At 44.0% G+C, this 22,547-nt stretch overlaps 1 protein-coding gene across 3 annotated transcripts in view; it reads right to left on the bottom strand.

Annotated features, from left to right (window-relative positions):
- Positions 1-22,547, bottom strand: part of LOC136288632 (mitogen-activated protein kinase kinase kinase kinase 4-like) — a 94,076-nt gene that overhangs the window by 17,623 nt on the left and 53,906 nt on the right. For all 3 annotated transcript variants that reach the window (XR_010720543.1, XM_066182043.1, XM_066182042.1), the window contains exons 15-24: positions 21,352-21,504; positions 14,192-14,323; positions 11,773-11,840; positions 10,558-10,673; positions 8,056-8,153; positions 7,561-7,691; positions 3,808-3,901; positions 1,571-1,744; positions 947-1,076; positions 310-468 (exon numbers count right to left, since the gene is read on the bottom strand). Coding sequence is in view for 2 of the 3 variants with exons in the window: in XM_066182043.1 (XP_066038140.1) it covers positions 310-468; positions 947-1,076; positions 1,571-1,744; positions 3,808-3,901; positions 7,561-7,691; positions 8,056-8,153; positions 10,558-10,673; positions 11,773-11,840; positions 14,192-14,323; positions 21,352-21,504 (1,255 nt within the window). In the remaining variant the exon portion in view is untranslated. The remainder of the gene's footprint in view (positions 1-309; positions 469-946; positions 1,077-1,570; positions 1,745-3,807; positions 3,902-7,560; positions 7,692-8,055; positions 8,154-10,557; positions 10,674-11,772; positions 11,841-14,191; positions 14,324-21,351; positions 21,505-22,547) is intronic.

Genomic DNA, 22,547 nt, shown 5'->3' with positions numbered 1-22,547 from the left:
CAAAAACTGCTGAAACATTTGCAACTTTTGGCTCTCCCAATAAGCATGGTTTCAGCTTGGTGCTTGATCAAAACTTCCTTCTCATTCTGATGCACAAAGTCCTCTGCAGCTGTAATTCACGTGTTTGCCATCTTGTCCCTGGGAAGGCAGGGCCATGCAAGTGACACAAATATCATCAGCTCAGGGATCCACTCCAGCACTCTCTGCCAGGAGAGTGGCAATACAACTGTGAAATCGGCCTTGCAGACACTGCCAGCCTCTCCTGCTGTGCCTTCCCTCCACACACCTGCCCAAGGACTCTGAGCTTACCCCACAGAGCAGCACACAGGACCTCGGAGTTGAATTTCTTCTTGTATTTACGGATTTCTGGGCTGTCACTTTGTGGGCGGATATTAGTTGGATTGACGTTGACAACAGAGCCCTTCCTTGCATTTTCCCTTCTCACAGGCTCCGGTTTGGCACTAGATGCTGGAATAAAAGACACCCATAATTGTGTGTGAGACACATGCAATTGGAAAATGTGAGTGTTTGGCTGCAGCTCATATTTGAACCACCTTGCTCATGGCAGAATGAAAGAAACCCCAGAGGGGTGAGAAAACACCCTGAGAGCTTTGTATAGCCACAGAAAAATCTGGGAAATTCCTCAAGCATTCTTGAGAAAGCATGGTGGTAAAACAGCAGCAGAGTACAGCAAACCACATCTGAAAGAAGGGCAGAAGCAGTACAATGAAAATTCACAGTTATGTGAAGTTCCAGTTTCAGGAGATTCTACTCAAGAGTTTTCATTTCCAAGCAATAAGCCATCGCCACATCTGCCAAAAAAAATTAAAAAGAGAGAGAAAACAGAAAAAAAAAAAGAAAGAAAGAAACAAACAAACAAAAAAAAACCAACAAAAAAAAAAAAACCCAGAAGGAACATTTTAATGCAAAGGCAAAGCATACTCACGAGAACTACAGGAGGGTCCTACTGGACTGGTGGGAGGGGTGATTGGCAGAAGTCTCGGATCTATGAACGATGTGAAGGATGTTGTGGAGGATGTGCTGCTCTTGGCAGGTGGGCTTTCAGCACATGGGCTCTGCAAAGAGAAACAAGAGCTACCTCGGGCAGGCAGTGCTTGGGGCACACACCCTGTGGTGCCCTTACAGCTGGTATTTGCCTCTAGTGACACCTCTCCCCACAGGCCCACGTTCACAGCAATGCCAGAGCCCTCTGGGGCAGCCCTGACCCCTGTGCTTCCTCACATGATGCTTGGGTGTGAGAAAGCCATGGACACTGAGCAAAGGCACACCAGAATGCTGCCATGGCAAGGAGCAGAGGGTGTGAGTCCTCTAGCTTGTGCAAAAGGGGAGAAAAAAAAGCTAATAAAGAAAGAGAGCAGAGAAGGAGATGGGGGAAAGTAAGTGTAACAATGAAATCTGTTAGGCAGCTCAAGATTTCTTATCTTTCTCCTAGATAAAACTTGTAAAGGAAAGAAGGGATGTAACGAAAAAACTCACTGTAAAAGAGAAAGGATAGAGGAACTGAAAAGAGCTGGAGTACAATCCAGCCAATCTGTAATTTATCTCTCACCTTAGTCAGAGCTTTGTTCTGAGGTTCCTGGCAAGTTGGTGGCACTTGTGGCGGGTTCACAGAGGAGTCTGTAATTTGGCTTTGCTGGAGGAGATCTGGCAGGAGATAGTTCTGGTTGTTTATGCTCCAAAGGCCTTCTTGGGTGTTTGGAATTTGTTTCCCTAAAATCTGATCCTGCATGAAAACATACAGTTAAACACCACCTTTAGTTTATTTCCAATGCACTCTGCAACTCCAGTTAATCAGGATGATAAATAATGAGCACATGGGGAGGAGTGCTCTCCATGATACATCATTTAAAGACAAACCCTATGGAAAGATTTAAACCAAAAATTAAATACCGAAGTGTATGGCAAACATCTGAGATGACAAATCTAGGGTTTACTCCTGAAGTGCTCCACAAATATTCTTCATCTACCTTACCTCAACCACAAAAAAAGAAGAAACTTCAGCCTCAGAGATACCAAGTCAAATGATTTGCTAATGAGTTTCAGATCTGACCTTTGTGTACTGCAGACAGAAGAAGGCACTTCTTGGTTCTGAACCTGCATTTAGTTCAAAGCCCATCACCATTCATTCCATTGCTACTTTGCATTTACTTAATTAGGAAACCTTACTCCAGAAAGAGGGCATTTAGTAGGACCCAGCATCAGCATTTCCAGTATAGTGACATTTAGTTCTGCAGACCTCCTTACAGCATCCCATGGAAATACTTGAGAACTTTGTGAGGTACCACACAAACTTATTCCCTGACAGCACTATCTATGGAGTCAGAGGTTGGTTTCTGGAAGTACATCTTATGTTTTAATTTAGATGTAAAAACTGAACCCAAAATATGCAAGTCAGTATTTGAGACTGGGGAACAAAGCCAGAATGGGGCTTTTTAGTCCAGTTTTCAATCATATTCAACTGAACTAAACCAAACCAAATCCCCATCTGAATCACTTGGGCAGTTTTGGCGACACACCCTAACCACTTCAAAGCAGTTCATACTGATAGGACAAGGAAAGGGATGTTGGAGGTGACGTGGAGACTCATGGTGGCTGTGGCTGGTGGGTGAAAAAGGGTTCAGAGGAAGGGATAGGAGGTTCCTTGAGAAAGGGAGAGAAGACTAGACAGCAGCAGAGAAATTTATGAGAAGTGTCAGCCATCTGCCTGCTCTCCCTCTCACACTCTTTCCTCCAAACTCACCAAAACACATAACCCCAACTCTTCATCATGCTCCCTAATCTTCAGTGTGGGCCTCAAAGACCCCAATGTTCTCCCTTCCCTCAAGTAGCCTATTTGCAATACCTGGATATCAGGAGAAAAGAGAGAACAGTGGATTGGCTTTGCCACAAGAGAAGTACTGGTTTATGGCCTATTTCTGTTTCTTTCTCCAAAGCAGAGTTTTTTTTCCTCAAGGATGGTGGGACAAAGGCCAAGTGGAACTCTCCCCCCAGGCAGGAGGGTCACCACTCTGGTCTGGAGTTTAGAGACATCAGAAGTAAAGAAAACTCCTTTTTCTTTTTACCCTGCTACAGCTCTGGAGAAAATACTAGTTTCACAGTGATTCATTTTCCCTATCTGTGAAGCGAGAATACACTCAGTAACATCTGAAAAGGGCCCTGACACCAAGTACAAATCTTAGTACTGTAATTTTTTTCTTGTTTTCAACCACAAAGAACATTGTTCTGCTTTGTCTCTCTTCATCTTTTCTGTGCTAATATTTATCACAGGGGAAAATCCACATGACTGGAAGCCTCTATTAGAAACTACAGCTGGAAGGAACCACAACATGACATATGAGAAGACAAGATTTTTTGCTAAGCCAGTAGGGAGAGATGAAGTGGTTTTCCCCTGTTCTGCTAACATTTTAAGCAGTAAGAGGTAGTTCACTTTAAACTGGAACAAAAAGAAGTCAATATTTTTAAAAATAGCAACAATGCCCACCAACAACAGTGCTTTTTGCCCAGTGCCTTCACAAAATACCTTGACATCAGAAACTACTACAGGTCAATATGAAGGACAAATAAAGAATGGCAATTTTGTACCTAAATATAAGCATTTCTACAGGAAGCATAAAACCTGAAATTGCACAGGTTTTTTTCCAAGGCTTATAGCTGTAATTTGCAATGACAGAGCAGGACTTCAGAGTGAGAATGCTCCCAAGAAGTAATGGATATGGCATTTATCATGCACATTAATGACCTGACTCCCCCTCACTGCACCCACCCCCTTACAAATAGCCAAATTACCTTCTGTTCTGCCACGGTGCTTTGGGGTTTCAGTTCAATTCCATCTGGTACCCTTGTCCTTGAGAAATCTGCAATTCTGCCGCTTAGCAGTTGCCTGGTAACAAACTCCAATTAATGAACAGAACTACTTCAGGGTGAAAAAAAAATAGAAAAAAAAAAAAGGAAAAAACTACACATAACCATGTTCAAAAGTGAACATAATTAACATTCAATAGTTACACTCAAAGGTTCTTGTACAAAAGCAAGCTGATTAGTCTGTGGATCTGCCTGAATGGGTTTGTGCCTGAGGACCACTCACACACAGCAGGAAGCTCTCCCCACCTTGACAGAGAACATCCCTTCATCTCCCTGCATTTCATCCATCATCTTTCAGACACTGCATCGCCCAGGCAAGTCCCTCAAGCTGTCATTTGAGAAGTGCCTACTTCAAAACTTCTGTCTCCCGTTACATATTCCCCTGTGGGGTGTAATTATGAGCCACCCTGCTCTCCAGAGAGAGCAGCAGCTGCTCTGCCATGTGCTGCTGTCAGGGACCTCTTTGCTGGTGCCTACTGGGACAGGCTACACTGGAATTTCATCCTGTGAATTAGTCCCTAAAACATGGACATCCTCAGCTTAAAAGGAAACATGGAAAACATTGCCCAGTGCACAGAGAGACAGAAGAAACCAAGAGCTGCTGAACTGGCTGAGGCCAAGAGCCCCCCAAGCCCAGCATCCCGTTCTCAACAGTCATCAAAAGCTGATACCAAAAACAAGAGTGAGAACAAGGCAAGTGTCTGTTGTGAATTCCCAGTACATCACTGCTTCCTGCACTGCCTTGAGGTATCTTCGCATTTTAAACTTTTTCACCCAAGTGGAACTGCTTCAAACATTTCTTGGCCCCATTTCTGCACACTTCCACCTCAAATGATTTATTTATCCCATTTATTTATTTATACTCATATCTTTTTTACTGCAATCCATTTAAGCCTGTTACATTTTTGCCTCCTTTCCAGTAATTATAGAACTGACTGGATTCAGCCAGTGTGAATCCACAATGCTCTACAGTGCTATGTGCCAACTGGTAGCAGACTGTAAAGTATTTTTTTCTTTTAAGTGATGCCCCATGCGATAACAAAGAAGGTTTGGCAAGAGACCTACTGATTTACGATGGGCGTGTAGGAGTAGAAGTTTTTGTGGGACTTTTGGTTGTTTATTTTTTGGCTTTGGACTGTCTCCCCATTCTATGTGAGTGGGCAAATATTTGCATACTAAACTTAAAAGGAATAGCAAGATGTGGATTAGGATCAATGGTGAATGCCAGGACCTGTCCTTATCAGGGAAGCAAACAGCAATTGATCTTAAATAATGTCAACCTCCAACTTAGGAGAGGGAGAAAGTAATTCCTAGCCAAGCATGCACCTGCATCCACCTCATCCAAATGCTGGTAGAAAACGGCAATTAAATAGAAAAGAGAAGAAACTGAATTATACAAATGAGTCCCAGGATACTCAGTGTTTTAGGGGCATACTGCAGGAACTGGAGGAGGAAGCACTCCCCATAAAGTAGGAGGAATTAACATCAATGGAATAGATGTGCTAAACAAGGAGGTAAGACCCTGGATCACATACACTGACACTCTTTCCTTAAAACAGCAAACTGGAGTATGTGAGGAAGAATTCTGGCTCATCTCACTGTAAAGAAAAACAAGGCCAGAAGCTGCTTTACTGGTGAAACACAGCAAGCCCTTGGTCCAGCATCCTCAGAAAGGAGCCTTCTCAGGGTGGTTAACAGGATTCATCCAAGAACACAGGAAGCTCCTTCTCTTGCATACGTCACAAGTGTAGTACTACTGGGCACCTTCAGGAAAGGTGGGGTGTGGACCCAGGTGCTGTTCCACAGCCCAGGCAGGAACAGGAAAACACAGGTAGATTTCAGTAGCCCACTAAAACTTGGCCCAAGGTGCTTCAGTCAGAGCCCAAACAGAAACACTCCAGAGTGCAAGGGCCTTCAATTCCTACAGTCCCATGCTTTAGAGAGCAGAACACCCCCAAACCCTTCACTTCACCCAGAAGTTTCAACACTGGCTTCTCTTTACTGTCAGATCACCATCTTTTTTGCGATTTACTTGGCAGCAATCAGGATATACTTCCTGAAGTATCTTTTAATATAAATGATGTTCAGCCAAGGTGAAGGGACTGCTACTAGCAAGATGATACCTTTGATTTTACAGGGGCTCTTGCAGTGGCCATGTGCACACGAAGGTAAACGTGACAGGGAGCTTCCTGCTAACTGTACCTCTCCAGAGGATGGGTGGATCTCAGACACAGAGGAGATGCAAATAACAAACGCAGAATTCCAAAGGCAGTGATACCACTCCTTCAAATCATTGCAGTATGCAAGGATCACAGCAATCTGACACTTACACAGCAAAGTCATTGCTACAGGGCAAATTCATATTTTTATGCAAAGTCTTTCTGAGGTCTAGGATGAATTCTACAACCTAGAGTGAATAAAACTTTTTACAGATCAGAATAAGGTGCTTTGGAAGAGGATCAGTAGGAAAATAAAGGCATTACAGTGAAAGTCAGCTCTTTTACATGCACTGAATAAGCTACAAGATTTTTTAAACATGCTTTCTCCTCATCTCAGCTTTGAAAATGAACTTCAGAAATTCAAATCAGGAGCATGTGCAGGCACAAAAAATCTACATCATCAGAGCAGCACAGGGAAAAGGACTTGCACCAGCCCAATACAATAACCTGCCAACAGTGCTCCAAATCTGGGCATCTCTGCCTGACACCTGACAAAACTGCATGTGTAATTCTGTCAGAAGAGCAAGAGCCCCATCCCAGAGAGCTTAGTGGCCCTGGGATGCACTTCAAAGTAAATCCTAGAACTTGAATTAAACTGAAGTCTCTTTGCAAGAAAATCGGGAGTTTCATTCACCAGTACTAAAAAATGTTTCCATCTGCTGTTCCTAAGAGTAGGGGTGGCCAAGTGACCCCTAACTCCCTTCTCCTGGAGTAGCAAGCTATTCTTGCTCCACTGTTTCTCGCAGAATACACATCTTACACGACAGATAGAACACCACAAGATGTCAGTCACAAAACCAGCAAGATAAACAGGAAAGTTAGGGAGGCACAGTTCAGGTAGGATCAGCTGTGGGACAAGCCACAGCATCAGCAGTTGTGCAGAATGTCAGTTTTAAAAATATAATGCATTTTACAAAACTTTCCCTCCCTTTTATAAACAGCCCTGGTGAAGGAATCAACTTGACATTGGCAATTATTTCTCTCAGAGTGAACAGACTACGTGAATTCAAGGGTCATGTTCGCCTTGTTTTCTCCACTGCAACCTGTGTTTGTCATGAAGATAATACAGTTTTTACAGTTTTGTTTCCCTCTCCTTTTTTCTTTTGAAAATTCCATGTAGATGTAGATCAATGTGAAGTAATCCCCATAAAAGCACTACCCAGTATATCCAGTTAAAAGAAGACATTTCCACTGTCCCAGGGCAGCAAGTCATCAAAGCACATTATTACGCTGTGCACACCTAATGGAGCAAACATTTACCCCCAGGAGTTCATTAAAATGCAATTAAATTGCTTAATTACAACTGACACAAATGAGTGATAGGAACTTCAAAGAAAGGGGAGTACTTATGCATGCCAGGTTTTTCTAGGTATTTAGTAGAAGTGTGTAACAAGAATAATATTATTATTTTTCATAATAATAATAATAATAATAGTAATAATAATGATAATAAGCCAACCTTGTGTGGCTTGTGTCATCTTCATCGCTGCTGCTGCTGCTGCTGCTGACTTCATCACTTGAGGAGGAATAGTCTGCTGCTTTTAACAAGGAGTTGGCACTGTCCTTCACCTTGGCAAAGGAGCCTGGACTCTGAGCAAAGAAAGAAAACTCAGTTGAAGACCCCATTGTTAAACAGCATGTGCCACATTTTACTGTCCCAGCATACACAGTTATGGTCACTTCCACACCAAAATCAGCTTTATTAGGAAGCTGATGTTTCTGTTGGTCCATCACAGGTGGGTATCTCACACAGGAAAGTGACTTGAGCCAGAACTGGACACTGTTGAGGACCTGAGCTCAAGAGCAGTGAGCTTGAGCCAGCCCCACACACCTCTCAGGTCGACTCATGAGCGACAGCAAACTCACACACCAAAACAGAGCTGTCTGCACAGAGGGACCCCCTGGTGAAAACAATGGACAAATCAAAATTTTCAGTGGATTTAAAAGAACCTACTGCAATCTGGCCTGGATGAGAAACTTTTTCAGGCTTCTGATGCAACTGCACGTGGTTCTGGGACAGAAGATTCTCTGTCTTGGCCAGTCCTGGATTCCCTGGGGGTAAAAAAACCCAGAAGTTTCTTTTTTTTAAGTGTACATGCAGCAGCTGAGAGAGCAAGACAAGCACACATAGCTATGACCCAAAGCAGATACCAGTCTCTGCTGACCAACTTCTCTTTTCTCTTTGTTGCAAAGGAAAATCTCATTGCTCATTTCCCAGTGGTTCTGGATGCTGCAATATTATGTACATAAACTGATACCGGTGCACTTTAATGCTGCAAGAGTAAGACAAGCAAACCAAACCCTTGTCAACATACTCGCACTGCACATCAGGCAGTTCCATGGGAAGGGAGAAAGGGAAAAGGTGAGGGCATCCTAATCCCCTCCTCTGATCCTCATCTTGAGGAGTGACAGCTCATCCCATCAGCAACTGCTGGTCATATTCCAGCACCAAAGGGCCATGCAGTTACTTCCTCTGACTGCAGACAGGGGGTCAGCAAGAAAGGCCAGGAGCTTGAGCCCTCCTACACACCTCTGGGAGGAAACAGAGGTGCTGCCAGGATTTGGCCTTCATAAAACTGTTACACAAAACCAGTCCAAAGAGTCTGATTATCTAAACCCAACTGGGCTGAGGGCAAACAGCTGTGCTAAACTGCAAATCTACCTGTGAAATGTGGCCCCCACCCCACCACCTTCAAGCACTGGAAAAAGCAGAAGAAGCCTTGAAGGGATGCTCTGCTCACAATCCCTAACACAAGGGAAAGGAAGGAAAGCCAGTGTACCCTTATCCTGCCCTGGGACACACTGGCCAGATCAACTCTTGCCTTTTTCAGCAGTCTCTCCCATGAGTATCCCACTGTTAAACAACAGGACTCCTTGCAAGTTAAGTGGGGAGAATTCAAGCTCACACAAATTAGGATGCATATTTGGTAATTCAGTTTTGTCACAATGGTTTCATGTCTTCATCCATTTTGCAAAGCTTTCAAAACTCAGAATTCCTTACTGGTCAATAAGCACCTAAGCAACTCAGCAGAACTATTAGCTTTAAAGTATTTATAGCCCTTTCCTCCAATTCATTATCCCTGTGGGTTTGGGAAAGCAACAAACTCTATCTGAAATGCCATATGCCAGAACTAGCTGCAATTTAATGACACTTAAGAACTCAAAGAGACAGTTTAAACCACAAGGGAGGTTTTCCATTCTTTCCATTGCTGGTGAGATTTTTGTTTCCCCATGCCAAAATGGCACAGGAGTTACACATCACGTGGACTTTGCAAAGTTGAGCTGGGCTGTTGCATGTTATTCAACTCTGTTATTCAAACACAAAATGACATAAGAGCAAAAAGAAACAAAACCCAAGCAATTTAAAGTATGCTTTGTATTTCTCTTGAAGAAAAACTTCCTATTCTGTGTCGCTAGTAAAAGCAAAACTGGCTTGATTGTGTAAGTGTAATGAATAAGCAATTTACTCCTCATTTATCAAGGGCTTTTAAATTAACAATGTAAACCTCTATATAAAAATAAATTACCTCATAAGCTCACTGGGGTGGTTTCAGAACATTATCTGTATCCACCCTGTTTTGGGCCTGTGTGATTCCCCATGTTCCCAGTCTTTAGTGGCCAACCTGGATGCAAGGCCTTGTGACACACCAGAGCTTGGCGAGGGGCTACACAAGAACTGCCCTGCAGATGACCCACAGGAAACACCCTTAGGAGTAGCAAGAGAGGAAAAAAGCTGTCCACTTTTCCATGTGCCAGATCCTCAGGAACCAGAATCTGTACTGAAAAAACTTCCCAATCATGAGCAAGCTGCTGCATTCCTACATCATGTCCAGGGACACCAAAGGAGCTTACTAAGCTGTACTTTGCCTAAATCAAATGGTTTTCTCTTCCTTTTAACTTCTTTTGCCATTTTTTTTTTTCAATTCCACTTTCTTTCTGCGCATAAAAGAATACTGGAGAAATATTTCATAATGTGCTGTAGAGAGAGATTTATGCTTCCTTTTGCCAGTACATTATTAGAGTGCAGAAATATTAGTGTACATCAGCTGCTCAACTGTATCATCTCATCAGTGGGGAGTGCAAAGAGCAGGATTTGCCAATGAGTGAACATCAATATTGAATTACATCTGTATGTCTGGAATGTTGGCTCTGCTGAGTTTCAATTGAGTCACTAACTGCAACAGAAATGATTTTTTTCAATTCTTAATTGACGCAATTCAAATTTTCCATATGAAAATATATTCACAGTCACTTTTCTGACTCAAAAGAGGAAGTGCTTATATTTTAGGAACATGGAACCATAAAATCGAGAGGGCTTTCAAATGCCTCTCACTGAGAATGTCACTAGAAGTTCATATCCCATTTGCAATGCAGAACTTGACACCCTGCAGAAGACCATTTCATGTGACAGGAGTTTAGTACATTTTGACTGATGGATCTTTGACTTAGGAATCACCTGAGGTTGACCAGCTGCTCTGATGAGATCCCATCTCCCACGGCTTGGTGCCAGGAGTGCTGCTGCTACTGTTCAGCTTCAGAGCATGTCCCCCAGGGGATGACTGATGAGTATTACTAAACAGAAAGACAAAAAGCAGATGAGACTCTCGTGTGCAGGAACAGAGACTGGAACAGAGCTCCTGGGCCACCGGATTGAGCTCCCTGCTGTCACAGTATGAGATCATACGCGGGGTTATGAAAAGTTTATCTTCATTGCTGCACCAAGAAGGGCCACCCAGGAGTGAGAGAAGATGATGGGGGGGACAGTTTCCTCTGGGCAGTCATCCTGGGAAATTACAGAGATTCCCAAGTCATTACAAAATATCCTTCTACATTAAATCTCCCTTGGACTCTTCAGACCTTTGTCAGTCCCAATTCCAAAATCTCATGGCTTTACAACTCAAGAGAACTGCTCCACTACCTTCCTAGAAGGTACCTCAGCAGTCACTCACCAGTGGAGAAAGGAATGCACTGGACAGTAAAATAAGTTGCCAAGCCAGTGGCTCAACCAGAAATCCAGTCCCAGAAGTCACTCATTTGTAACACTGACAATTACTTATATATTTCTTTTCTGCTTTACCTCCTGTAATTCCCAAGTGGAGAGCATTTAGGGCTTGATTTCACTTGACAGTTATTTCAGATGATGTTTCTGACTCTGACTAATCAGAAATGCTGCACATCACTGTGTTATTTCAGCTAAATCTACTTCACTTTGCAGTCTCTCCAACCCATTCTATTCCCTGATTAGACATCTAGTGGAGGCTACCCCTCATTGCTGAGCTCTAGACATCCTTGGTCTTTTCTCCTGGGATATGAAAAAAGTACACGAGCCTTAAGGGCAGACTGCCAAAACTGTCACAATACATCCACAAGCTGCCTGTTCAAGCTACTATCAGGCAAAACAAGCAGTACAAGCTGTAATTAAAAGTGCCTGCACAAGGAGTTGAGGCCAGACCCCCCCACCAAAGCATTCAGACACTTGACTCTCCTTTGAAACCAATGCCACTGGCACTGAGGTAGAGTGCCTGCCAGATACTTTGGTTTTCCTACTGACAATAAAGCAGCATTAAAAAAATAGTTTAAGCATAAAACAATGTATAAGTACAGTATACATATGTAAAGTATACAGTGTAAGTTTAGTTTTAGTATAAGCATAAAACACTTTAGAGCTTACCTTGAGAGGCATCTCTGATGGCCAGGCTGATCCCTGCTGTAAAATTTCGAGGTTGTCCTTTCTGGAACCTTAAGGATTTAATCAAACATTTCAAGGTTGCTACTGGTATTTTAGATTCAGTCAATAAACCTAATGCTTACCCTGCATCAATTAAAAAAAAAAAAAAAAAAAAAAGACTAACCAACAGAAATGAAGAACAGTTCAGTGGGACCTGTGGGGAGGTATTCCATGCTATCAGCACTGGAAGCTGCAAGTCAGGAGCAGGTGCTTCCAGTTCACTCCAAGCCTGTGCAGTCTGTCAGGGTGCAGACAGGAAGAGGTTTGCACCTCTCCTCAGAGTCAGTATCATTCTTGGTCAATATTTAAAGTAGACAGAGAAAGGCATCTGCAGTCACTGAATGCAGCTTTCCCCCGCAGGTGGATTTCCTTATGTTTTTACCACAGACTGGGGAATGAGACACACAGACACCCCAACTGCAAAGTAATGAAATAAATACACACATGGGCATAGGAATTCCCGCTCAAATAGTCTTAGACTTCTTCTCAGAAATTCTCTTAGAGAGAGAAATACACCATCACCTCAATTACACAAACTAACAAGCTTTTCCAAAAAAAACCGAGACTTTTTTCACCAAAGAGGCTGCTACAAACACCTGGTCTAACAAAAGAGGCGTGTCTGCAATCACAGATCCTGCAGATATTACATGTATGCAGATATTATACACTGCGTTGATTTGGCACAGCCTGGTTTTTGGTAGCAGGGGGACGACAGAGGTGGCTTCTGTGAGAAGCTGCTGGAGGCTCCCACCATGTCCCAACAGAGCCAGTCTCTGACGGCTCTGAAGACGGACATGCTGCTGGCCCAGTTAAAGAGGCTGGTAACCCCTTTGTGATAACATATTTAAGAAGAAAATCAAAACAGCACAGGGGCAGTATTTCCCCAGGGCTGGCGAGGCGAGGCGAGGCGCCGCCGGGGCCATCCCAGCACAGCGGGACTGTGCCGCCGCCATCTCGGCCCGGCCCGCAGCGAGCCGCAGCCAGCCCTGCCGCGGGCCCGAGGGCAGGGGCGGCAGCGGCGGCTCCGCCTTCCCGGTGCCCTGCACCAAGAGAGGTGTTAAATAAATACCGCCAGAGCCGCGGCGGCTGTCACTGCCCACGGCTCACACAACGGCAGCGGGGCCGCCGGCCCGGCAGCAAAAACACGGCCAGTGGCCCCCCCGCGACGCTGAACCTAACCGAGATCGACCCCTCAGCACTGCGGGACCTTACAAGAATCTTTGAACTGGTGGAACTTGTTGGCAGTGGTACCCAAAACGGGAGTTTCTTTTCTGGACAGAGGAGAGGGGGAGGTGAGAGGACGTGAGAGAAACAACACGGAGACACCAGAGTCAGTGCAGAACGAGGGGCAGGAAGTGCTCCAGGTGCCAGAGCCAAGATTCCTCTCCAGGATGTGGTGAGACCATGGTGAAGCAGCTGTGCCCCTGCAGGCCGTGGGGATCCACGGGGATGCCGAGATCCACGCACAGCCGCTGGGGATCCACGGGGGATGCAGAGATCCACTCGCAGTCCCTGGGAGAAGTGCTCACACCAGAGAGGGTGGATGGTAGAGAAAGCTGTGATCCAGTGGGAGACCCAAACAGAGAGAGAAGACCCGTTTCCAGAGATAGAGAGGGCCCCTGCTTCCAAACGACAGCAGCCTGCCCCTGTGGACAAGTGACCCACGTTGCAGGTTTCAGAAAGACTCTTTCCCCGTGGGAGGGACTCACGTTGGAGCAGGTTTGGAAGGACTGCTGCTCATGAGATTGGAGCCACGCTGGAGAAGTTCACAGAGTACTGTCTCCTGAGGGAGGGACCCCATAGTATAGAAGAGGAAGGACTCCTCTCCCTGAGTGAACAGAAGATGATCTCAGGTGATGAACTGAGCAAAACCCCCACACCCTGTCTCCCTGCACTGTCGGTGGGAAAGAAGGAGGGGCTGGGAGGAAAAAAGGTGTTCTAAAGGCTTATTTTACTTCTCATTATCCTCCTCTGACTCAGTTAATAATAAATTTGTTTTATACCTTTAAATTTCAACCTGTTTTGCCATTACAGCGTTTTTCTCCCAGTCCTCATCTCAACTCATGAGCCCTTGGTTCATTTTTTCCCCCCTCCTCTGCCCAGCTAAGAGCTAAAGAAGGTGAGCAAACAGCTTTTGTGGGTGCCTGGCTTTTGGCCAGCATCAAACCCTGACATGCACATAAACCATTACCACCAACCTGTCTGTAAATTTGCACCCCTTTTTCTAGATTAGCATGACCCAGTTCATGTGCAAGCAACGAGATTTTCAGAGTTTTGTGAAGTGCAGAGGGTGGATCCTACACAGTCCAATGCCATCAACCCCCCCACAAGAGTGCCAAAGAGTGCCCCGACTTTTACTCACCTTTGGGGGCTGCTCTTTGCTGTGGCTCGTGCTCCAGAACACATCGTCCTGCCCGGGGCTGAGGGGAGCTGTCACCATGTCTGACAGGGAGCTGCTGTGGTACACATCCTTGCTAGCCCGGAAATTGTCGCACTTGAGACAAACAAAACACGTGTTGAATTGAACTTCCCTGCCCAGCTAACAGGTCACAGTCTCAACAGAGGATCAATGGTTGTGCTTGGGAGATAAAATATTTACTAAGCCTATCAGGAGTATTGTGTTTGGATAGAGCCCTACTCACCTTGTTCACTGTGCAGTGAGTTATTAATTTCCAGCATGTTAGGCATGAATATCCCAAGGTGAAGGGTACAATAAAAAGAAATAGTAAACTAATCTATTCTCTGTGTATATATACACACACACACACATATCACCTTTCTTAAATCTATGGAGAAGCAAATAGGTCACTGGCACAGGGAACTATCTACCTGGATGATGGAAAAAATGCTGTGGAGTCACGCTACATTTCATTCAAGCCTGGACAATGCTTCCACTGCAGAATTTCCATAGTCTAATCACTGTGGGAACCCTCCTCCCCAACCTAGATGCTGGTATCCAAGCTATTCTATGCATGGCCACCACTAACCCACAGTCAGTGGAGGCAAACTGCCAGCTGCAAACACTTTTAAGTGCTCCAGTGATTATGAAGGGACCCTCCTCTGAAACAATTTTTTCAATTACTTGGAAAAGAGAGAGAGAGAGAGAAAAAGAGAGAGAGAGAAAGAGAGAAGGAGAGAAAGAGAGAAAGAAGGGGAGAGAGAGAAAGAGAAAGAGAGAAAGAGAAGGAAAGAAAGAAAGAGAGGAAGAGAGAAAGGAAAGGAAGGAAGGAAGGAAGGAAGGAAGGAAGGAAGGAAGGAAGGAAGGAAGGAAGGAAGGAAGGAAGGAAGGAAGGAAGGAAGGAAGGAAGGGAGGGAGGGAGGGAGGGAGGGAGGGAGGGAGGGAGGGAGGGAAAGAAAGGGAAAGGGAGGAGAGGAAAGGAGAAAGAAAAGAAGAAAAAAGAGAGAAAAGAAAAGAAAAGAAAAGAAAAGAAAAGAAAAGAAAAGAAAAGAAAAGAAAAGAAAAGAAAAGAAAAGAAAAGAAAAGAAAAGAAAAGAAAAGAAAAGAAAAGAAATGAAAAGAAAAGAAAAGAAAAGAGAAAAGAGAAAAGAAAAGGAGAGAGAGAAAGAGAGAGAGAGAGAAAGAAAGAAAGAAAGAAAGAAAGAAAAGAAAGAGAGAAAGAGAGAAAGAGAGAAAGAGAGAAAGAAAGAGAGAAAGAAAGAGAGAAAGAAAGAAAGAAAAGAAAGAGAGAAAGAGAGAAAGAGAGAAAGAGAGAAAGAGAGAAAGAGAGAAAGAAAGAAAGAAAGAAAGAAAGAAAGAAAGAAAGAAAGAAAGAAAGAAAGAAAGAAAAGAAAAGAAAGAAAAAGAAAGAAAGAAAGATCAAACTTGAGAATGCAGTAAGAAAGAATGAAATTATGCTCAGACTCACCCTCATGGGTGGTCAAGTCCGGGTGATCCCATTGCACCTGCCTGTGTTTAATACATCCCTAAAGGTGTCCAGTTAGAGCACTAAGATACCAAAAACCCCAACCACAGCACAGGAAGGGGAAGGAATCAAGCTACTTCCTTACAAAGTCTTCACTCGAAGGGAACAAGAAGTAAGCAGAGCAAAACTCAGGCTAAAATATTCAACATTTGGTCCTCTGATTCTTTCTGTACGTAAAAGAAGAAATCTACACACTGAGGATCTGCTACACCAGAGGAAGAAACTCAAGAGTTAAATGAGTCAACTGAGAGTATTGCCTCCCTGAAATGAGAAATCCTCTTGGACACACTACAAAGACAGAACACAAAGAAACTCTGAGCTGAGCCTCAGAGTGCAGGGACTGCTATGCTAGAACCAGTTTGATATTACAGAAATAGAAGAAGTATTAGAGAAATGCCTGAAGCTGTACCACTCTCTGCTTCGCCTTGCCTGATCTCCCATGCGGTGCAAGGCCAGGGCTCTCTGGGAGGTGCCTCTTCCTCAAACACATGGTGAGATCAGCACCTCCAACACTTGGAAGACAAAGAATGAAGTTTGCAATTTTTGTCTGAGTCAGAGTTCAAACTCCTGTGCCCCAACTGAGTTACTGCAACTTAGACCAGAGGCACCTGCAGTACACTTTCCCCAAAGAATTACTCAGACCAGTATTTTATTGATTTATCAGATAAAATTCTCCAGTTTCTCCATCCTAACAAGTAAACCACAGTAGCCGGAACTTCACACAGCTTTCAATAATAGGATTATGTAACTGTACAACACTAAATTTCATGGGAATGATGTTCAATATCAATTAAATATTGACAGGCAGTAATTCTAAAACTAGATAAAGATGTCAAAGATGTCTCATTGCAACCTCCCAGACCAGTATGGCAAAGTCAACTGCCAAAGCCAGCCCTGAGAAGTTCACTTAAGTTATTCAGGTACTTTTCCTGCTTTTTTTGGGAAAATACGTTCTGTTGACCCTCTACAGAAAACAGCTTTTTCAGCAGTTGTAACATCTCATAATCTATGTCCTTTCAAAATACCTTTCTGTCCAACATGATTCTCTGTAATAATAGCTTTTAGTTAACCAGAATTATTTGAGCAGCAGTGTGTTCACCTGAAGTCATCCACTGTGGGTACAGAAACAGGTTTTTGTATCAAGTGTGTAATTATCAGAATATAGAAGGATTTTCTTTTCCTTGCTACTTTTTCAACAAGGTACATATATTTCTTTTTAAATTCCAGCCTCTGAGTTCTGCTGATTACCAGAAAAGTATTTCTGTTTAAAAGCTTTGTTGAGTCATGATATAAGTGACTGAGTTAATCCAAACTCTGTCCAGTACACTGGTTCTGTGTAAAGCCAGGAACAGACACCTGCTTCCACAAGCAGGCCAAAACCACCTCAGATAACCCCCAAAATCAGTGTTTGATATTCTCCTTAGGTTTGTAAAGGGAAAAAAAAATTAACACCCCCCCACCCCACACACACCCAACAATGATTCTAAACTACTGAGATTTGAACCTTAAATTGTTTTTCTTGTAAATAATACCTAAAGAATAGCAGTTGTCCTCATGCACAGAAAGCACTGGTAGAGAAAGTGCTACCTACTCCGTGTCTTCAAACCGTAAAGGGACACGTAACTGAGCTAAGGAAAAGAACACTTTGATCCATGAAATGATAACAGAAGGTGATATAGCACAAAAGACTCATTACTAGAATTAGTTTAAAACCATTTAGAAGCAAGTTGTTTTAAAAAGACAGGCTGCACTGCTTTTTGGATGATGCCCAAGTTACTAATTTGAACTGAATCTACATAGAAGAGATAGATTAAGTGCAAGTGTTGTTAGGAAACAGCATAAGGAAAAGGAATTTCTTAAACTTCTAGGCGGATGTACTCTGGGATCCTAGGGCAGTCCATGGCTTTACACACAGCTAGCTCTTGTAATATTGTTAGTCTTCTTGTGTTCAGTCACATCAGCCCACATAATAGAGAAGATCTACCTAGCAAATACTATAGGAAAACCACAAGAGTTAATTAAAAATGGAGCTCATTTCAGATGAGAGCAAATTTTTTCCACTAGTCAGGCAGCAGGGGATGCTGGGCAGAAGATCAGACTCAATGACTTTGTTCAGGAAGCCTCTGTGAAATTCTGCAAGCAGTCCAAAGCAGCTCATCCCCCACCACCACAACCAGAGAGCCAGATCTGCTACTGGACTGCAGCAAACACAAACCTGGTACAAAGCAGGTGGAATTGGTACACTCTGAACAGGCAGTATCTCACATTTCCTTCAGATAGGATGTAAGGCATTGAGAAATCATGCTCCTTTCACCTCAGGAGCTGCGTTAAGTTTTTCAGTGAAATAATTCTGAGAGAGATTTGGGCACCCTGGCTGTGCCACAAGATCACACAGAATACGACTGTTGAAAAGAAGAAGTCATTTTTGTCTGAGCAGAGCAGTGCTGGCAGATGATCCCTCTCTGACAGACGTGGCTGGAAGTTCTTCAAGGCAGCATCTGTGATGAATTCATCCTGCATTTTAACTCCACAGTTCACTTTTATTTTAAATCAACCAGGCACCCACATACTGAACTATGCAAGTATATTGTTGTGTCTTTTAATCTCCAGGTGACTACCTGACCCATCACTTGTATTGCCTAAGCACCTCATCCAGCTAATGCAGGCAGCATGTCCAAACATTAGCATCAACAGCTGCTCCCAACCAGCAAAGGGAAAAATAACCCTTCAGGGATTTATAAATTACCCATTGAAGTTCATGTGGTCTCCATGTGAACACAGCAGGCAGCAGCACAGATTGGCTTCTCCCTGTCCACACACACTGTCAGCTGGAGCTCTGCCTTGTGAGGGGGTACCAGGGCACCTCCCAGCAGGACTGAAATCACACAGCAACCACTGTGCATCACTTGCTGCTGTTATCCTTAAGTAACATCATCACTCTAAACAGCATAAATTTTTTGTAGTGTAGTTTCCATCAAGAAATGTGAAAGAAGTTGGTAAATACTGTGTCATTCCGTACCACTTCCCTCAGCAGCTCAGAGAAGTGCTATAAAACGGGAAAGCACTGACAGGGTGCAGAGGAATGGTCACTTGTCCCAGGTGAAGCAGCCTCTCATCCCAGGAGTGGCACCTAAGCAGGGCAAGACTATCCTCTGTACAGCCACTGTACTCCTGCAGAATCCCAAATGCCCTGCAATAAGCTATGGATGCTCCCACTGCTATTACAGAGCTGAAATATTTGCCTCAGGGAAGCTGCCAGCCTCTGCCCAAGGCTACGATACAAATGTCCTTCTTGTAGACCTTGCAACAGCTCTCCAGTGATTTGATGCTGCAAGCCAGGCCATCAACTCAGCCCACTTACAAAACTCGTGACTTGAAACAACAAACAGGCCCTGGGAAAAAAGGATGTGAGAAGACACGCACATAAATATTTTTCCAGGTAAAAGCTATCAGGTGAAATGAGGCCTTCCTGCTCACAACATCTGCCTCTGGTGATTTTTCCATCATCACCAAACAGCAATGCAACCTGGAGAGGAAAGGCACAGGGAGGCTGTGACTCAGAGACACTAAGAGCCAGCCAGCTATTATCCACCTCCCAGACTCTCAGACTCTGAGACTCGCTCTGGGGCACAGACCAAAGCAGGATAGGGGAGAGCTGTTTCCCCATATCCTACTGGGGAATTTCAACTACAGTATCTGCAGGGAAAGCAGCATGGTGAGCTGTAGGCAATCCAGCAGAGTCCTGGAATGCAGAGAGGATGATTTTTTTCAGCCAGGTGATAGAGAGCCAAGGGGGATTCAATACAGGTCCTGAGGGTCACCAACACAGGGGGGCACATCAGTGAATTCAAGGTTGGAGGCAGCTGGGGCTGCAGTGATCACACACAGTGGTGGAGTTCATATTCCTGAAGGACATGGCTCAGGCAAAGGGTAGAGTCAGAACCCTGCATTTTAGAAAAGTAAGGAAAGAAATTCGTATGAGTAGCGTGGTGCAACACCAGGTGATGCATCTGCCCAGAGAGGCTGCAGATGCCCCATCTCTGGCAACATTAGAGACCGGGCTGTATGGGGCTCTGAGTAACCTGATCTGGCTGGAAATGTTCATTGCAGGGAGGTTGGACTAAGTGACTCTTAGAGGCCCCTTCTAACCCAAATCATCCTATGACTCTGTGACCTTTCATGCAGGATGTTCACCTGAAGCTCATGCCAAACAAAATTAACAATGAGTTTAAGAAACATTTAGGATAATACAACCTAATCTCATAGTAATAACCCATAACTGCAGTATGCTCAAAGAAGCATACAGGCCCATGCTGCTGCTTTGGTGAGGCAGCGTGACATGCTCTGAAAGCAGCTGAGCTGCAACCAATAACCCATCCTCCTCTACAGTCTGACCTTCCCTCTTTGACTCCATGACCCAGCACAGAATGAGGTCACAAGATGTCACAGCAGCAGACAAACAATGCCTAAGCCTGATCTGAATGTCACTCCTGTGGGTAGCACCAGCTAAATCCCACAGAAGCAATTGGAGAGATGCATACAAAAACTGTCCATCCATCCACCCATCCATACATCCAAGAGTCCAGCAGAAACAGAGCTGCCAAAAATAAAACTGCTGCCACGACTGTATGTCCTCTCTGAGGGGATGAATGAATGAATCCAAAAATGAAATACTATGTAAAATATACCAGCAAAAAGATTATTCTGGCCACTGAACACCTTCAGAACAAGTGGAGATATCCAGGCAAAATGAGTATGAGTTGTGCTCACACTTACAGTAGTTTATTCCATTTTTGCTTACTGTTTTGTTTTTCTTTTGCTCACATATGCTTACAGTCTTTTCACAAGAGACTGGAGGAAAAAAACCCCACAGTCCAAGCTACTTCCTTCATATACTGTAAGTAGGATGTTGAAAGGACGCCAAATTTTTGGGCACATTGTGAGAACCCTGAACCACCTCTTCCAGCACTGGCAAAAATATCAGGAGCTACAGTGTTTTAAGATAAGGATTCCAATGCAGAACTTCATCAAATGTTTTCACCATACAGGTACTGTTTAGATCCCACTTCTACCTCTAATACTGAAGTTTTAAAAGACTCAGACTTTCTAGTCTCTATCCAGAGGTAAAATCTGATTCTGCACTGCACCTTACTGTATCTCCACATACTTACAGATTATTTCGTAAGATCAATAGAAATCTTGATTGTTTACATGGTTTCACTCATAAAAAATTCAGGTTTGGACTTTTTTTGTAAAGTGCCATATACATTTATGGCACCATATAAATAATACATCATCCAGGGACTGCAACAGCACTGTCACTCAGACTTTCTGTGAAACATCTGAGAGGCGTTTCATGGAATCAACAATCAGGCATCAAGCATAAAAAATAACTCTTATCTAACCCTGATCTGCAGGGCTTAAGTATAATTCCACACAGAGCTCAGCAGCAGCGGCAGCACCACAAAACCTCGGAGCTGGTTTGCACAGGTCTCAGTTATCTGTGCCAAAAGGGAATTCTGTTTCTGATGTTTCTGGAATTCGGCTGCTCTGCCTAGAACCGGCCCTGGCCCCTCCTCCCCAGTGGGGGCAGCAGTACCTGCACTACCAGGGCTCTCTGTGGTGCGGGGGTGCAGGGGCTAGAGCTGCTCCCGGATCCCATCCTGGATTGTGGGGTGGCCTCATGTCCCAGCGCCGCTGGCCACTGTAGGGAGGGCTGGATGCTGTCAGTCTTCTTTGCTTGCTCCTCAGCCTGGGAAGGACAAAAGCAGCAGCACATTGAACAAAGAGCCCCAGGGGCTGGATGCTGTCCCCATGTCCACCTCTGATGGACATCCCCATGGAGGACAGCCCTGGCACAGTACAAACCACTATTTCCTCTCCATTTGCAAGCCTTCCTTTTCCATCAAGTTTCCAAACTGCAGCAAGGAGAAGGGCCTGTGTTTCCTTCTGCTGTATTCTAGGCCACTCCTTTGGCTGCAGGCTGGGATTTTAGCTGGGAAGAATCATCTGCCTATACTTACTTATCTTGGACAACATGGAGCCTGCTTTGCCATGCAGTAATTACCCCCTTCCACAGCACTGACATTACTGCAGGTTGCTTTCTACCTGAAAACACTTTTAACACTCTTTTGGTATGTTACTTGTACTGTGAGAAAGACTAAGGAACTTGATCTAGAAGGAGTAAGTTTCCTGAGGGCATTGCTCATTACAAAAGTCTTTATCCTGTGGTTTTGACCCTACTACTCCTTTCAATTCTGTTTGACATGACTAATTCCCATTCTCTAGTGTAAATCTTTAGCATATCCTCTGATTCAGCAGGCTGGAAACAGCTCTACACAGTAAACTGGAGATTAATGCCATAAAAATACCCTTTTATCTGTGTCAGGGTGGGCATTCTTAATGGTATCTCTCACTCTATCTGGATGTTCGCGCCTGTATTAGAAAGGTAAGCATATTCTTAGCACAGCCTAGAAACTGCTGAGGACATGGAAAATGACTCCAACTTAGCCTCACAGATCCCCAGTGTGGAAAAAAAGAAGACCAAAACCTTAAAAAAAAAAACCAACCCTTATTAAAACAAGCAACCACAGCCAAACACCATGACATTCTAACCACAGAGAACACGCTCTTGAGGTCACATTTTCATTACCTGTAACTCGTAATAACAAAAGGCAAATTTTACCATAAGCAAGAAAGAAAATGTAAAAGCCAGATATGACAATTTACCCCCCAGCTCTGTGCCAAAGGGAACTGGCATGAAAGGCTTTACGATCCAGATGCAAACTCATGCAG

The sequence above is a fragment of the Chamaea fasciata genome, unplaced genomic scaffold (assembly GCF_029207755.1).
Source record: "Chamaea fasciata isolate MVZ Bird 193981 ecotype frontalis unplaced genomic scaffold, bChaFas1.0.hap1 SCAF_4, whole genome shotgun sequence".
NCBI lineage: Eukaryota > Metazoa > Chordata > Aves > Passeriformes > Sylviidae > Chamaea > Chamaea fasciata.
Note: the sequence above shows the minus strand (reverse complement) of the source record. Positions and strands in the feature narration are given on the sequence as shown.